Below are 17,270 nucleotides of genomic sequence, written 5' to 3' on the forward strand. Positions count from 1 at the left end.
TTTTTTAATGAGTGGTGGTGTCTCTTGGTTAATCAAATGGTTTATTAAGTAGATTTTTGTATTGTATATAATAGACAAATCCTCATTGTAGTTTTGGAATCAAGGTACTATCTAATGAGCAAAAAATGCCCTTATATTTAATAATCTCCTAGTCAGTCACTCAGACTTTATTGCTATAAATTTAGTTGGAGAGCTGCAAAATTTATAAAGAAGATGACCAGGGTTAAAATTTATTTTTCTAATTATGTTTTCTCATGATGAATCAGGACCATTTATTTAATGGTAAAATATCCTGGCTTCCCTTAATCTCCTTACTTCAAATTATTTAAGCAATGAATTTTTTTAAAAAAATGAGGAACATTTGATGTTTTTGCAATGAGAATATTTTATTTGTATTGAATTTGAAATCTGATAGCATTTTATGGCAAATATCAAATAAGGCAGGGAGATATTTTGCATTTCTGATCATTTTGTTTTCTAGTGGCTACCTATTTCCTGCATTCTCATATATGTAGCTAAAGATGCTGACATCTGTATTGGCCATTTGTGTGATCTATGCAAAATTAATTAAGATCTGTTGGACTAGAAAACTGTTATATGATCCACTGCTTTGGTTTTTTTTTTTTAATCCTTTAAGATTCTTTTCCATATTTAGTTTTATTTGAAGAAGCTTGGAAAGTTTTCTGCATTGAGATTTAGAATCCATAGTGTTGCTGTAATTTAGCTTTCCAGAATTTTTGAATTTGAATTTTTGTTTTCACTTCTCATGTAGACAGTGTAACAACATTACATTTAACTATTAAAAATTTGACTCTTCAGTGCCACATTTTTATGGTTACTGTGTATCTGTGACAGTAAAAGAACTTTGTTACTGGTGTGCAGTTTTGCCATGATTCTCTTATTGAGAAGTTGTATGTGCATGTGCAGCACATACTCAGTTTTATAGTTTAAAGCTGTTATAAAATTATTAAAGCTTTGTGTATGGTAAGAGTATCTTCAAGGTGGGTGGATGTTCTCTGAAGGAGTAAGATTATTGATATTCCAACAGCATTTTTTTTTCTTTTAATGTTTTCATCAAGCACCCAGTCAGCTTGAAGAGTCTCAAATGGACCCTACCACTGAGAAATCAAGATGGCAGTCCACTATGGGGAATTGAGAAAAATGGATTAATACAAGAGTGCTGTGATAATATACAACCAAGACAGGGTTCTTTTAACATGGATTTCATGAAATGAATGAAGATATAGGTTTCTTACCCAGCACAAATGGACAGTGAATTTGACTTTCTAGAGACTTTGTATCATTAAGAACATTTTTGACATTTGGAGAAGAAAGATGGCACATTAACAGATGATAGTTTGTATGCCTGGAATTTTTTGCAGTTTGATTTGTATGAGTATGATCTTGTGGAATGTTAACTTTAATAAAATTTCTAACACTTTAAAATTTCTCAGTTTGGGCTTTTTTTTTTTAAGCTGAAGCTTCATTAAATACTTGGTGTCACCTTAAATAACACTTTGACCTTTACAGTTGCCCAGCAGTAAAGTGTACTGAATAAAGCTGGTAAAATGGAAATGGTGTACTGGAAAATGTTTTACTTGGTTAATATTTGTCTTTTTACAAAGTTGTGGAAATTTATTTGTGCTTTAAAAGATGGTTGTCCAGTTAAAATGCTATTTTATGCTTTCTTGAAACATCTTACAAAATAGGTTAACCAGTGGGTAATAATAGTATGTTTAATTTGCTGTGCGATTTTAATGAACTTTTAAAACAAAATGCCTTTTGCCTCAAAATTCAGCATGAGTGATACAGTATTTTTATGACTTACTTTGTTTTGATGGAAAAGGTCCCTTTTACCTATGCTTATTAAATATTATAAATAAAACATCTTGAAGAATATCTGAACATTTAAATTAAACTGAATCCTCCTATTGTCTTAATACTTAATATTAGGTGAAGAGGTGTTGGATTTATAAGGAAAGGTAGGGAGGTCCTTAGAGTATTCACAAAAGGACTTAAAATTTTGGTGGCATTAATAATGTCTGCAATAGATTTTATAAAATAGGATTGATAATTGTATTTTTCTTACTCTGTACATTTAGGAATTTAGAGTAAATGAACCATACTATGTCATAGATAACTTACGTTTGAATCCTAGGTAAATACTGGTTTCATTCATTGATGACTAGAATCAGTTTCAGTTACTATTATGGGGTGTAGTAGGCTTTATTTTGATAAACCAAATGAATTGTTGATTTTATTTTGCCGTTATACAGAGAACAAGTAATAGTGCAGCTTTAATTTTCTTTTGGTGAGAAAGTGTTAATCATACCATATTTGTGATTAATGTCAAATACCAGGGTATACACATCGATGATCAATATATATGCAGTATTTGTTCTCATTGGCTGATTTGAGTTGGTTGGTTTGTATAAATCAAAAGTGAGATTTTGGATTTTGATTTTGGTAGAGAATTATCATGTAGAAAGTATGGGATTGAAGCTGGGTTTTGATTATGGATTTTACATTTACCTAGGTGTGACATTGTTGCTTTTGTTGGGTATAGATCTAAAATGGATTTCTCAGTGAGGGAAGGACATTGTTCTGGCAGATAACAATGTTGAGTAAGGAAAGTTGATTTGATTTTTTTTGGATGTGTGAATGTTTTCTTGGGGTGCTTGTTGAGAAAGTGTTGAATAATTTGGTTTTGGCATTAGTAAATTTGTTTCCTTAGATCTCACGGTTTTGATATTTAGGAGAATTTGCCCTGTGACATTACTTTGATAACTTTCCATCAGCTGTGACAGATTGTTATTAGTTTACCATTGTTGAAATGGGTATATACTTAGAATTTGATTTGAAATACAAAGGAATGGTTGAGATATATGTGTTGTGTTGGTTTTGGAAGTGGAGTTTCTTGGGTTTTTTTTCATGGTAGTTCCATGCTCTTGAATTTAAGAACATTGTTTTGCCCAAATCAGTGTGGTATGAGAATTTTTTGGGTAAGGTTTTGGCAAGGTTATATAATGGGTTAAAGAATTTTGTTAAAGTACGAAGAAAATTTGAGATTCTTGAATAAAAACTAGTTGCATTAATTTTTGCCCTAATGCAACTGAACACTAGGGAGGCGCTCTTGAGTTGTACCCCTTTCTTCCAGTTGGGATGGAAAATTCCCCCTTAAACTTAGTCCTTAGATAATTTTTGGGCTTCCTAAAGGAAGCAAGACTTGAATTTAATTTATTAAGTTGAGGTTTTGCTTTTATTTAGAAGCCATTTTACCCATGGTGGGGGGTAGTTTTTAAAAAGATTAGTACTTAAGCTGAGCTTTATATTCTCTAAGAATTATCCCTCTTTCAAAATGGCTTGATAAAACACCACTTCCTGTCCAGAGAGGAAGTTATTTTAGCTCAAGGACTGAAATATTTAGCAGATCTTTAGACAAAAGGAACAAATTACATTTCTCTCTGGCTTAAAAAGGGTGCTTGAGCCAGAGGGGGTTAAGAAACCCTCCCCCCTCCCCCTGATGGGGTGGTCTGGAGGGGCAGGGAGGGGTGGGGGTAGGGGTCCTTAGGCTCCCTGGGATGGAGGATCTTTTTTTTTTTTTTTTTTTTTTTTGGTGGAGATGAAGGGGTGGGTCTATGGTACATCACCTGAGTTGTGGGGTAAATGTAGAGAGTGTCAATCAAAGGCAGAGCTCTCAGAGCTGGGAAGGAGGCTCTAGATGGCGGCTGTGCCTTAGAGAGAGCGCGCTCTGCTCCCTGCCTTCGCCTCACTTTACGCAACTTTCCCTAACTTTCAGGCAGCCTCAGGGGGCCCCCGCAGCCCCCTGCCTGTCCTAGTGACTTACTGGGGTCGATTCGAACCTTTTTTAGGGAGAAAAGCAGCTTTTGGGAGCTTTCTTTTCGTGCCTTGTTGGAAAGAAGCAGCCGTACTGAGAGCCCAGGTCGTTGTTTTTTCCAGCTTAGAAGCCATGGCGCACCTCCATTTTTGTGCGCTCTCCTAATGAGGTTTTTTTTCTTCCGGACCCGTTTTAGGATTAATTGTTGCTGTATTTTTTTGACCAGTTAACATATTTGAGGATAATTTTATTTATTTTTTGTTTTTTAACGGAGAATTTTGTTTTCATTTTTAATTATTTGGATCTGATATTTTTCTACTACTAGATAGGACTCTTGCTTTGGACCTACTACATGGATCAGGTAAGTTCATGATCATTAGTGATAATTTAAAAGATTTATATGTTTATGTTTGCTTTATTTTCTGTAAATATGAGAAATTCCTGGATGACGCAATAAGATACAGAGATTGTTATTTGTATCCAGTGTGTTACTTTGAGAAACTTTCCTTATTGATAGTGATGATTCTCCCTGTTCGGTTTAGCCTGTTTTTATGTGGTTCTTTTTAAAGAAAAAATAGAAATATTTTGCTTTTTGGTGCTTACCGCTGTTGTGTTATAACAATATCGTTACATCGTCAGGACTTTGTTCCTGATAATAAAAACCATCGATAGAAGCTGGGACCTTACCTTTCTTTCAACTTTTGACAGTAAATACCTGGGCACAGGACTTCAAAGCAAACACAGATTCCCCCTCCCCCTTAATATTTAAGAATTAAAAGATGATGAGAAATAAGGACAAAAGCCAAGAGGAGGACAGTTCGCTACACAGCAATGCATCGAGGTATGAGCTATCAACTTTCTTCCTTTTTTCTTTTTTTTTGGGGGAAACCTCAGCTTACATTGTTCACCTTGACAGACAAGGATAGCTATCTGTTTTATTTTAAGTATTTTACTAATTTGGATTCGTTTTCTAAAGCGTGACCTTGAGATTGCTAATATGCCACACCCTAATTTTTTGGTAGCAATTTATGAAAGTTAAGTTGTGACTTAAGGCCTCTTACAGCAGTCAAAAGGTAAGGTACCTTTATTCAAGGGGGCCTTTCCTGTAAACTACAGTTTTTTTGTCAATAAATTTCAGTTTTTAGGTTTTCGTGCTGTAGGAAAATGACCTTGTCGGTTTAGCCATTGCTGCATTGCACCATTTTACATACAAGGCAAATTTTTTCTTTGAAGAATCTAGGATACCCAAACTTGTAACTGAAGGCCATAGAGGAGCCTTGTGGTAGTAAATTATAGTAAATAGACATTTGAGAAAGTTATATGAATGAAAAAATGTACATTTTAAAATGAAATTGCAAAAAGGACCCTTTGACTGATGCCTCTCAGTTTATATTTTTATTTGACTCTGTATTTCTTTTGATACTCTTGACATTTTAGGAAATTTTGATAAGATTTATCAAAACCTTTACTCTCGATGATTACAGTTCCTGAATTTATGAGATCAGACCTGTGATCACAGAAATCTTGGAATACTATTAATATGCTTCTATTTTGTGTTTGCTACTGATTATAATTGTATATTTTATATTTAAAATACTTTATGGTTTGCATTTGTATGCTTATATTCAGACAATGCTCTTTGGTTTGTAGATGTAGTATTTTATTCTTGCATTTTAGTTGTAGTTGCTTTAAATTTATTGATTTATTTCGACAGAGTCGCCTGGAATGCTTTATCTCCTGAAGCTTACAAATGTACTGTTTGTTCAAATCATGATTTGTTTCACATTTGTTGGAGTTCACCATATTAGTGACTAAGTAATAAAGCCTCTAAGATGTTTTGTTGTATGAAAAGCCTCTAAGATGTTTTGTATGATCTGTATATTAATTTTTTAAAGTATATATGAATGCGTTTCTTGATGTGTGTTCTATGAATTGTCATGTTATAAATTTTAAATCATGCATTTAACAAGAATTTGGTCATATGATTTTTTTCTCCCCAGCTTTGCTCTTTTATAATTTTATATAAACAGTATGCTTTATTATTAGGTTAGTGATTTGAAAGTTTTGAAAATGGTTTATTAATAATGTTAAATTTTTATGTTTTATAAGACTTAAAATATTTTGACCCTTGCTTTTAAAAATACCTTTCCAAATTCTTTTGCAAATTGAGTTGTCACATAGTTTGGATTACTGTCTTTGGAATTGAATTGCCCATGTAATTACCTAGGTTAGATTTAGGACAGAAAACTTCTCTACTGATTCTAAACTGATTTTTCTGAAAAGTGATGGTGATTTGAACAAATAGGAATCCCCAGGTATCTTTGACAAATTATTAAAGATTCAATACCTAAAATTGGTACTCCCTTGAGTGTATGATTTGCATATCTCACATGGGTTTTGGCTTTCTCAGGCAAGGTTTGTGGTTAACATCATTGATCAGACTCTGCTTTCTAATTTAAAAAAATTAAGCGGTGTTGTTATTCTTTCTTTTAATGATACTCTGACCTGGAAAACTACATGGAAGTTGCCATGCATTTGTCTCCTGGTAATGAGGTTGCAGCTTAACTAGAGGCATGCACTGTACTTTTGAATGTGTTTTTTTGTCACGTATATTTTGATTCATATACCTGATGAGTGTTAAAAAATATTTGAGACTCCTTGAAAAGAAGATGGAGTGTTAAATTACTGTTACCCTAAATTGCATACCTTAATACATGCACATAATTATGACATCACTTCCTTTTAAAAATTGTAGAGCTATAGAATGTTAGTGGTGTTTTATTGTAGTAGATTAATGTTATTTTTAAGTGAGCTAAAATTAAGGTGACTGTTACGGTAGCTAGAACTTGGTTCTTTAATCCATCAGAATTTCTCCATAAGGACCTAGTTTCTATGGCATAAAGTCTAGTGTTTAGGGAATACTACAGAAATCAACTTTTGCAGCCTGAGCCACAGGAGAGGAAGGGAGGAGTTTGCAGGTCAAGTAAACTTTTTGGTCTGAGATTTACTTTAGGACCTGAAAGAATTGAGTGTAAATTTAGGTATGGCTGGTATTCTCCTGTTTTTGGAAATAATGGCAATACTTAATAGTCATTATGTAAGTTTGTTGTTCTTTTGAAGTTAGTGCTTAAGTATAATGTTATACTTTGTATATCATGATTTTTGAAGGTTGAAAAGTTCACTTTCAGAAACATGATTTTAAAGATACTTGATATCTGTAAATTTTTAAATATTTGAAACAAAGTTTTTGTGATGGACATATATAGAAATGCATACCACACACACTTATCTAAAATAATTTGTGGTTTGGGGTAACTTCAGTAATATCACAAAATGGAAAGAGAAGGAAATGTGAATGGAACTCTGCACACAAAGAGCTCTGTGTGTTCTAGGACGCTGCGTTTTCAATTTATCATAAGGACTGAAACAGTTTATTAAATTTATCTCCAAAACGTCTGCCTCTGAACCAGATTTTATTTTGATAACCTGAGGTGCGGGCAAAATCTTTTTAATCAGCCTTTTAGTTGTTACTCTAAAAGGCTGGGGATAGTTAGAAATTGGCATAATGCAGTTGCTTGTGGAGTGGAACAGGGGGTTTTTTAAGTGGCAGCCATTTTATGATGCTGATAATTCTTAGGAATCGGGATTTTTTGAGAAGATTGAAAATAAAGCGAATTGAAACCTGAAATACCAAAGTATCTCCCCCCTCCCCCTTTTTTTGTTCTTTGGTACTGAAATAAAGGGCAGCTTGGTAGTTAGCGCCGGCAGCAGCTCTCTGAGTCCCTGGCATCTTGGTGCAGGTCCAGCTCAGTCACAAAATGGCTGTTCCTTTGTGCCGCAGCGCTGACAGACATACTGCATTGCACTGTGTACTCGCCAAACAGCAGGAAGTTGCCGTGCCGAGTTCAAAGGCCGGCCGGCGCCGGCGCCGACTGCTGATTGGCTGTGCGCGCGCTTGGTAACAGCGGGTCAACAGCGGCGGCCTTTGGGCAGGCTCCGCCCTGCGACGTCAGGCGCCTCGCCGCCGGGAGGAGCGAACGCAGTGACGTTAGGCTGCGTGCGCAGCCTACGTCGTTCCTCTTCTCCGCCTAGCCAGCCGCACGCCAAGGGGCACGGGGCGGGGGCGGGGGCGGAGGCGGGGGGGGAGGGGAAGGGAATGCTGTCTGGGGCTTTCCGGTGGGCGACCTCTCCTGCGCGATTTCGCCCCTGGCGGCGCCCTCCGCCCAGCCCTGTGGCCGTCTCCACCCTGCAGCGTCTATTTTTTGCCCATCCCTAAGAATGGTTTTCCTCTTTTAGAAGCGGCTTCTGCTTTTGGAGAAAGTGAAAGGCACTAATCGGAAACCTTCAAGTCGAAAACCTGCCAGTTTTTATCATTTTCGCTTTCCTTTCTCATGTTCTAGCGGGTCTTTTTTTTTTTTTTTTTCTTTTTTGTGTTCACTGTGAAGAGATTAGTGAGTTTGTTACCATTGACCAAAAGCGTTTCACTATCAAGAGGAGATATTTTTATTTTAATTGAAACTTGTTAACGGTGTTACAGCTGTTGTTTAATACATGGCTTATAAACAAAGGGAAGATTATTTGAACTTGTCCCCGTGCATTTTTACTTGGTACCAAACATTTTCTCAATTGGCATTTGATGGAGAAAAACTCAGGTCAGTATGTGCAAAATGATTTATTTTTAAGATTAACAACGGGATAGTTAAGTAGAAAATAGATTTTCACCTGATAAGTAACTACTAGATTACTAATATTAGGTTAACTTAAACAACAGAATACAGCAATAGGTATCCATAACTACGCAAACAAGTGTTAGAAAACAACTCTTCTTAAGTGTTAAAGCACTTGCTGAAGAATAGTGACTCCCAAAGCTTGGCCAGTAGTGGAATTACTTGGCAAAATCTTAGGAAACTTCTCAGATCCCCCATTCTGGAAATTTTAATTCAATCCTGGTAAACTTGTTAAAATGCTGTAATGATGCTCATGGTCTGCCTTGTTTGGAAACCCTTGCAAGGATTTCTGGTTAAAAAAAAATCATAGCTTGCCAACGGTGACTGTAATTTGGTCACAAGAAATGAATTTAAGTAAGAAGGAAAGACTATATTGGTGTTTTCGTAATCGTACCCTGGTGAAAAGTTTTTTCTAAGCTTTTGGAGTGTTTTTAGCAATAACTGGAATGATCTGTCATATAATTGGCAATAGTTCAGAAATTTTTTATTGAGTAAAGTATGATACTTTGAAAGAGATGTTTACCTGGGCATATCGTGAGTTTCTGAATAAAGTTTATAGAAGATAAAATTCACTACATTATTAATTAGTTTTGTAGGTTCACATAGTCTTGGTTCTTTACAAAGAATTCTTTGTGGAAACTAGGTGAAATTGGGTTTTCAGTTTGTTTTATAGACTCGTTCATCAGAGCTTCTGTAAGTGATTTTTAAAGTATATCCTCAAATATATATGATGAAATTTTTAACAGCCTTAGGGACAAATACTTAAGAATTTGATGATCATTAACATATTAACTTCTGAAGGTGGATATAAAGCAAGAAGAAGAAAGGTTCTTTCTGTGTATTGAGATTGAATTCTGGTTAGTTGTATTAAAATTTTATTTGCTAAATACTCTAAATTAAAAGATAGAATTAAGTAACACTGCAGTCGTGTTCCAGGATATAAACTGCTCTGTTGTAGATGTAATAAATATTGTTACTATGTGAGTTAAAATGAATGTTATGATATAGCAGTATATCTGTGAACAGTTTGCATGCCACTTGGAGCCAATTAACTTTTTAAAGAACCAGAGTATTAGGTCTGTTCATTGAGCTTTCTATGGGTTTTCCTCCTGTGTGCAGAATGTAATGAAATGGCAGGAAAAGTGCTGATTAATCTTTCCTCTTTCTTTTGGATTCTTGTTTTGAAAACCTGCAGTTTCCAATTGATATTTGGCTCTTTGGAGAGTAACATCTTTTGTAAAGGTTAAGCGGTTGCAGGAAGGTGGGCAAACAGTATTTCATAAGAAGCTTTAGTTATAAAAAGTTTTAGCAGGTTATTGTTTGAGAGATGAATCTGGAAGTTTAGTTGAATTTTACCTGACAGTATGTGAAACTCACAGATTTTATAATTGATTGGTTTACTTACCCCCTCCCATATACAGCAAACCCCTGACAATTGTGAGAGATAGCTCCTAAAACCACCTATTTCCAGACTCCTATCATTTCTCCCATAAAATGTGGCACAACTTGCTCCTGACATAAAAATTAAGTGACTGCTCTGTGTGACATTTGGTAAGTTTACTCTGGGCATGAGCATCATTTTTTTAAGGTCTTTTAGCTTTTTATTTGTTTGTTTTGAAAACCTTAGAACTCAGTTGACTTTCTTAAGGAGGGCGTTTTAGCGAAGAAACAGTGTTCTTTTTAATCACCCAAGAGTTATTTTGTATACATATAAAAACAACTATGTTGGCCTACTTAGCTGGTGTTTGATACTATAGCTGAATAATCCCTCCTGCATTTCAACCTCATTGATTGGGCATTGAATTCAAATTCATACCTTTCCAAAATTGCCTATTACTACTTCTTTGGAACTTTAGTGTTATTAGTATAAATCCAGAACAACAAAAGTTGACACAATTCACCAAATGCCCAGGGTCTGTTTTATGTTTATTTTGTTTTCAGTAATTTAGCACAGTGTTGGAGCACATATTTTATATGTTATGACCTTGCCCCTAATCAGTCTAAACTAATTGATAAGGGAAGTCTGGGGGGCAGAGACCCTTTTATTAAAAGCTCCTATACTGGGTGTATTGGAGGTGGGGGGGACAAGGCTTTGCTTGGTGAAATAAATCATGGAGAATGTAGGTGTATGGAAGGCACTCATGCTGCATTTCAAAACAGTTCCAATTTAGCATCTTAACTGTTAACGTGTTTGGTTAAGTCACTTTTTTTTCTTCCAGTTTTATGAGATATAATTGACATACAGCACTGTATAAATTTAAGGTGTACAGCATGATTTGACATACATACATCATGAACTGATTACCACAATAGGTTTAGTGAACATCATCTGGTAGATACAGAATTTAAAAATTGTTTTCCTTGTGATGAGAACTTTCAGGATTTACTTTTTAAACAACTTTTCTATATAACATACAGCAGTGTTAATTACATTTATCGTGTTTTACCTTACATCCCTAGTACTTATTTGTCTTATACTGGAGGTTTGTACCTTTTAGCTATCTTCATTCAATTCCCCCTCCCCCCAGACCCCTCACTACCCCCCCCCCCCCATCCCCCAACCTTGCCTCTGGTCCACAAATCTGATCTCTTTTTCTGTAAGGTAGTTTTTTGTTTTTGTTTTTAATTTAGTGGGAGATTTTTGAATGAAATTGATATGGGCTAAAGTCTTTTTTTTTTTCTTTTAATTATTAGCACCTTTAATTATTTATTTGTTTGTTTATTTTTGGGGGCTGTGTTGGGTCTTCGTTTCTGTGCGAGGGCTTTCTCTAGTTGCGGCAAGTGGGGGCCACTCTTCATCGCGGTGCGCGGGCCTCTCACTATCGCGGCCTCTCTTGCTGCGGAGCACGGGCTCCAGACGCGCAGGCTCAGTAATCGTGGCTTACGGGCCCAGTTGCTCCGCGGCATGTGGGATCTTCCTAGACCAGGGCTCAAACCCGTGTCCCCTGCATTGGCAGGCAGACTCTCAACCACTGCACCACCAGGGAAGCCCCAGGTTGTTTGTTTTTGAAGTATAATTGACCTACAACATTATGTTACTGTGTTTGGCTAAGGTCACCATTTTTGTTATTTTAGTGATAGCTTCTGGAGAGTCTCCACAGTTTAGGGGAAAATGTGATTACTCTGATCTTGGTGGGGAGAGTGTTGCAGAAGAGCAGCAGCTAAGGCATCATTCTAAAGATAGTCTTGATTTTATACTTAGGATTCAGTTCTGATGAGTTATTTTGTAATTTGTGAAGTCTTTAACTGTTCCTTCCGTGCCGGGCAAGAGCTGTGTACAATGATGGGCACTAGTGCAGCATTTACTTTAGTACTGAAAACTTTTCTTCCCAATTTAGGCTAATGAAGTACACTGTTGGAATTTTCTCTTTTTTTTTGAATTTTCTCATTTCTGGAGTGTGGATATGGGACTTCCCTGGTGGTCCAGTGGTTAAGACTCCGAGTTTCCACTGCAGGGGGCTCGGGTTCGATCCCTGGTCGAGAACTAAGATCCCGCATGCCGCACAGCGCGGCACAGCCAAACAAAAAAGTGTGGATAATGACAGTCTTCACTGGGTTATGAAGATTAAATCATACAATGCCTATAAAGTATTTAGCAAAGAGAGACTGTTACACTGAAAGTACTCAGTAACTGCAAGCTGTTAGTAATATTTTATTCCTAGTGCTTCATCTTTCTTTCTTTCTTTTTCTGTTCTTTCTAAGTCCCTCTTTAAGAGCCAGGCTGCCTGTGAGGTTCTGTGGCTGGTGGCCTGGCCTCCCACAGGAGTCTGGTCTATTTAGGCAAGTTAGGAGAGAGGTTTGTTAAAATGATTTTAGGAGGCAGGTCCTCTTTTTTAGTTAGTTGAAACCTTGGGTGTATTTTGCAGTTAATCCTATAATTGTTTTTATTTTTTAAATTTATCCCCCTGAGAAACCCAGCCTTTTGAAGGGAGCATATGATTCTTTCTGGACTAGACCAGCTTGTGTGAGTCATAGCCCTCCTCTTGGCAGTCACTCTGAGTAGATGCCTTATTTCCTCCTTCTGGAGCTGAGCTGGTAATTATTGCCCTGGTTTACCCTCTGCCTCATTTCCCTCTCAAGCTGTACAAGAGTGAATAATTAATACCAAGGTGCAGTGCTGTTTGGATATAAATGTAACTGCAGTAATATTTACAACAAAATCTAATTGGCTGTAGCTTGCTTTTCCTTATCAGTCTTCACCATAGCGGCATTTGATTTAACATAATGCCTAACGTCCAGTTTATTCTGTTAGACCTATAGTCTCATGATTTGTGTTTTGGGTTTCCTCTACTTTCTTCATTTCCTTTACTTTTGGTTTCTGAGTTCGTTGAATTCTATTTTTTGTTTCTACATCAGACCTTGGAGAGCTTCTAAAAATACCAATGTCCAGCCCAACCCCTGTGATTAATTTTTAAAAGCTCTCCATGTGTTTCCAATTTGCATGTGTTTCCATATGTTTGCATGTTTCCCCATGTGTTTCAAATCTTCTGATGGAGCATTTGTTACATTCTTTTCTAATCCTTTGTCTCTCCATTCCTTGTCCTATTTTCTCAGTTCCCTTTTTAGGGCAGCTTGAATTTGGAGGTCTGGAAGCAATGGGGGATGGGGTGCTGATAAAGGGGAGTTGTATGCTTGATGGAAGAGGAAAAGTTTCCGTTTCAATGTCATGCCAGATCCTGCTGTAGCATACCTTTGAAATGTTTATACTGATGGGATTTTTTTTTTTACTTAATTAATTTATTTTTGGCTGCGTTGGGTCTTCGTTTCTGTGCGAGGGCTTTCTCTAGTTGCGGCGAGCGGGGGCCACTCTTCATCGCGGTGCGCGGGCCTCTCACTACCGCGGCCTCTCTTGTTGCGGAGCACAAGCTCCAGACGCGCAGGGTCGGTAGTTGTGGCTCACGGGCCCAGTTGCTCCGCGGCATGTGGGATCTTCCCAGACCAGGGCTCGAACCCGTGTCCCCTGCATTAGCAGGCGGATTCTCAACCACTGCGCCACCAGGGAAGCCCCTTTTGGGATTTTTTCACCTCCAATTGCTTTAAATTCTAGTGCTATCTCTTCATTACTGTGATTGTCTACTTGAACCCATTTAGAGACCTCCAAAAGTTTGGATTCCAGAATTAACTTTGAATGTAGTTACATTCCATTCAGAATTCCTTTTCCCCCTAGCTGATAAAGGTAACTTAGGGCTAGAGCAGAGGCCCTGGGTTGTGCTATGAATCAGTTATTTAGAGTGATATTTGTCACCCACAGGTGGGTTGTGAATTGTAACCAGCGTTAAAAACAGAGTAAGAGAATAGAATATAAAAATAAACCTCAGGGTATTGCATTTGTATGCGTTATTTCTCAGTCCAGTCGTGACTGGTAATCTTTCATTTGGATTTTGTCATGAAGGAAAATAACACGTGGTGAATACCAGAGTAGATTTGCATTTTATTGAGTGCTCACTGTGTCAGGCACTGTTTCAAGGAGTTTTGAACGTATATTTTATTTAGTGTGAGGGTTAGTGTAGCAGAAATGATAGTGACCTCCTTCCACTAGCATTCCCAGGTTAACTGTCACAGAGCTTTCTTCTTTTGACCTTCTGTGGGTGGTCCTGTGTCCTGCTGAGCTCTTCCTATACCCATGTCATGCTGTTCCCTCAGTTGGGTTGTGTACTTACTGAGGATTTATAGTTACTTCTCCTGTCCGTTTATTCTGGTTCTGCTTACAGTTGTGCATTTCAATTAAGTATCAAACCAGTAGATGAAATGATTGTTGAGAGATGTTTCATTGAAAACTGCGTTGATTGTTCTGGAGAGATTCAATAATTGCTAACAATAGTGCCTACTATGAGCCTGCAACTTGTTCTAAGTCCTTGATATGTGTTAATTTGAGTTGTCCTCACATCAGGTCTGTGAGGTAGGTAGGTTATCACCCCTCTTTTGTAGATGAGAAAACTGAGGCACAAGGGGGAATAAAGGATAGATAGAACTGGATTCAGACACAGGCAGTTTGCCTCCAGGATTAGATAGGATAGGTAATGTAGGTGATTGGGGAAAATAGTAAAACTGTAGACTAATTCTGTACTCTGTTTGTCTTAAAAAACTTCACATTTTTAAAGAAACCAAAAGCTGAAAATCACTGGTGTGATTTATACCAGAGACAGATTGCTTTTCAAAAGGCGGTGATATTACATGGAAAGATTCAAGTTAACTTGTATCCAGTGATTCGCCTGGGATTAGTTTGAGAAACCGCTGGGGACTAGTGCAAGGAAAGGTGGTGGGTGGAGGGGTGCTGGAGAGGAGAACCTGGCCCTCGTCTGGTTGGACAGACTCCAGCGCCACACATGCACTTTGGATTTGGCCACAGTTTGTAGAGACTGAGCTTTGCTTCTAATTTTTGTTTTTTGTTGTGGTAAACTTAGTTCCCACATAGGCTTTGCATCAGAATCACTTGTGAATTTAAAAAACCCAGGCCCATACCTGATTGGATTTGGGGGGTCTTGTAGTGGGAGGGGAGGGAGGGAAGAGGAGAGAGAGGAGGGGAAGGGAGGGGAGGGGAGGGGGGAGATCATCGGGATTGTCAGAAGTGCTCCAGGTGTGTCCATTGCAAAGCCAGCGTTGGGAACACTTGTCCTATAGACATGCCCTCTGGGGAAATGGTTCCTGAGTGTGGTGGCTGTCAAAAACCTTAATTAGAGGGCGCCTTCAGTTCCAGTTGATAATGCTGGTTGATTTGACATTAAAATGGAGGCAGTATATGGCTGGTAAGTTGTCATTTTGAGGGAAGGGGGTGATGGGTCAAATTCTTGCAGTGTTCCAGTTCCCTTGCTTGATTAAAAAGTTTGTTTCCTCTGAATTTAGCTTTATATAGGCATTTTAAGTCCCCAGATTTACTTGCTAAGAATCACCTGGGGTGCTTGTTAAACATATTCCCAGGCTTCTCCCCTGGAAGTTTGAGTTCAGTCATTCTGGGGTGGTGCCCAGGAATCTGTATGTTGAACAACAGCCTCCCTTGATTCTTGCACTGAGGCAGGTTTGGGAAATAAGGGCTAATGGAACGGGACTTTGGGTCTCTTTTCTGTTTCTTTTTAGCTGTAGAATCTCGGGCAGGAACCTTTGAGCTTGTTTCTCTATAAAATAGGAGTAAGGGTATATAGTATGTCTCTCTTGGGGAAGTTAGAATTAAGTAAAATACTGTTTTTATAACACCAGTTTTCAGCTCGGGGACACCACCTCCTCCCCCAGCAAGACTTTTGAAAGTGTCTGGAGGTATTTTTGGTTCAGGTCGAGGTGCTGCTGGCACCTAGTGGGTAGAGGCCAGGGATGTTGCTCAACATCCTACAATACAAAGGACAGCCCCCCTATTCCCCCCCAACAAGAAAACATCAATAATGCTGAGTGTGAGAAACTGGTCTAAAACACTAAAGTGCTTGCCACAGTGAGTGTTGGCTGTTATTAAGAAAGTTGGGAGCCCTCACTTTTCCTTTTCTGTGGCCTGATTCAGGGACTTCACTTACTTCCTATGACAGTGTGGTCGTAAGTTCCACATTTACTATTGAGGTTAGCAGCCAGGACTTTTAAATCTCCTTTGACCTTTGGAGTTGCTAACTTACAAAAGTCTAAAACTATAGCCTAAAAGTTGTTAATAAGGAAAGATAAGACTCAAAGGGCTGAAAGGAACTCCTGGTCAAACAAGTTCGTCCAACCTCAGGGTTCTAAATGGATGTAAATACATCAGTTGGTATGGTAGATTATAGGGAGAGTTCTTCTCTCTGTAACTGCCTTTCACCGCATGAAGGGTTTAGTCTTCCATGTTGTTACCCGAGTAGAGAGCTTGCCTCGCCTTTTATGTTAATCCTTAGTGCTCTGCCAGACCCAGATTGGGATAGGTATTTGCGAAATGAATATTTAATTTGTACCTTATCCAGGCTTCTTGTTATAATTCACTTTTCCCTAATGATATGTATGCCTGGGTTCCATTTGTTTAATGCTTCCTAAACTATTTAGGACTACTCAGATGTTTACTGGTTATTGGGGAACAGAAGTGGCATAATAGAGGTAAAGGTGACTTCTGCCTTGGCACCAGTTGAGAATTTTAGAAATGTGGTTATTAAAGGTAGATATTTTTTCCTCCTTTACCATTGGGTTTTCTTAATCTTGGGGTGGGGTGGGGTGGTTTACTGATGGGACTTACCCTTTATCTTCTGAAACTGTACACAGCATTTTTGTATGCATTTTGTCTCATACATATATGTACCTTTTTCTGAAAAGAGGATCCTTAGTGTTTCCAGTGTTAAAGTAAGTTCCAAAAGAATTGCCGAATCCTAGGAAGGTCTACTCCGGAATACTGATCAGTTCTTCAATGTTAGAAGCAGCTCTTTTTTGAGAAATTAAGAAAAATTCAGAGAAGTTCAAAGAATAAAATTAAAGTTTTCAACAAGTTAGATATAGTTAAAATCCTATTCACCCCTTTTCCCTAGTCACTTTCATGAACTTGGCATATAAAAACCTTGGCATTTTTAAAACGCACATGGTTCATGTAATATATTTTGTTTAGAAAAATATGATAGTTTTGAAATTGTCATATTGATATTTATAGATCTGATTCATCCCTAGTCTTAACTGTTGTAGTTAATTGCATAGCATGAATGTTTCACATTTTATTTTTGCATTTTCGTACATGAACGTTTAGGTTATTTCCTTTTTTTTAATCTTATGAGCAG

General features: G+C 37.6%; 1 protein-coding gene across 9 annotated transcripts in view; it reads left to right on the forward strand.

Annotated features, from left to right (window-relative positions):
• Positions 1-3,659: 3,659 nt before the first annotated feature.
• Positions 3,660-17,270, forward strand: part of CHD2 (chromodomain helicase DNA binding protein 2) — a 120,292-nt gene continuing 106,681 nt past the window's right edge. For 4 of the 9 annotated variants that reach the window (XM_007164984.2, XM_007164988.3, XM_007164982.2 and 1 more), the window contains exon 1: positions 8,070-8,490. In XM_007164984.2, the coding sequence (XP_007165046.2) occupies positions 8,390-8,490 (101 nt within the window). In that variant the 5' untranslated portion in view covers positions 8,070-8,389. Of the gene's footprint in view, positions 4,200-4,546; positions 4,680-8,050; positions 8,491-17,270 lie in introns of those variants that run through there. The other 5 variants (XM_007164983.3, XM_007164986.3, XM_007164990.2 and 2 more) reach the window with 5 other exon arrangements.

The sequence above is a fragment of the Balaenoptera acutorostrata genome, chromosome 3 (assembly GCF_949987535.1).
Source record: "Balaenoptera acutorostrata chromosome 3, mBalAcu1.1, whole genome shotgun sequence".
Taxonomy (NCBI): Eukaryota; Metazoa; Chordata; class Mammalia; order Artiodactyla; family Balaenopteridae; genus Balaenoptera; species Balaenoptera acutorostrata.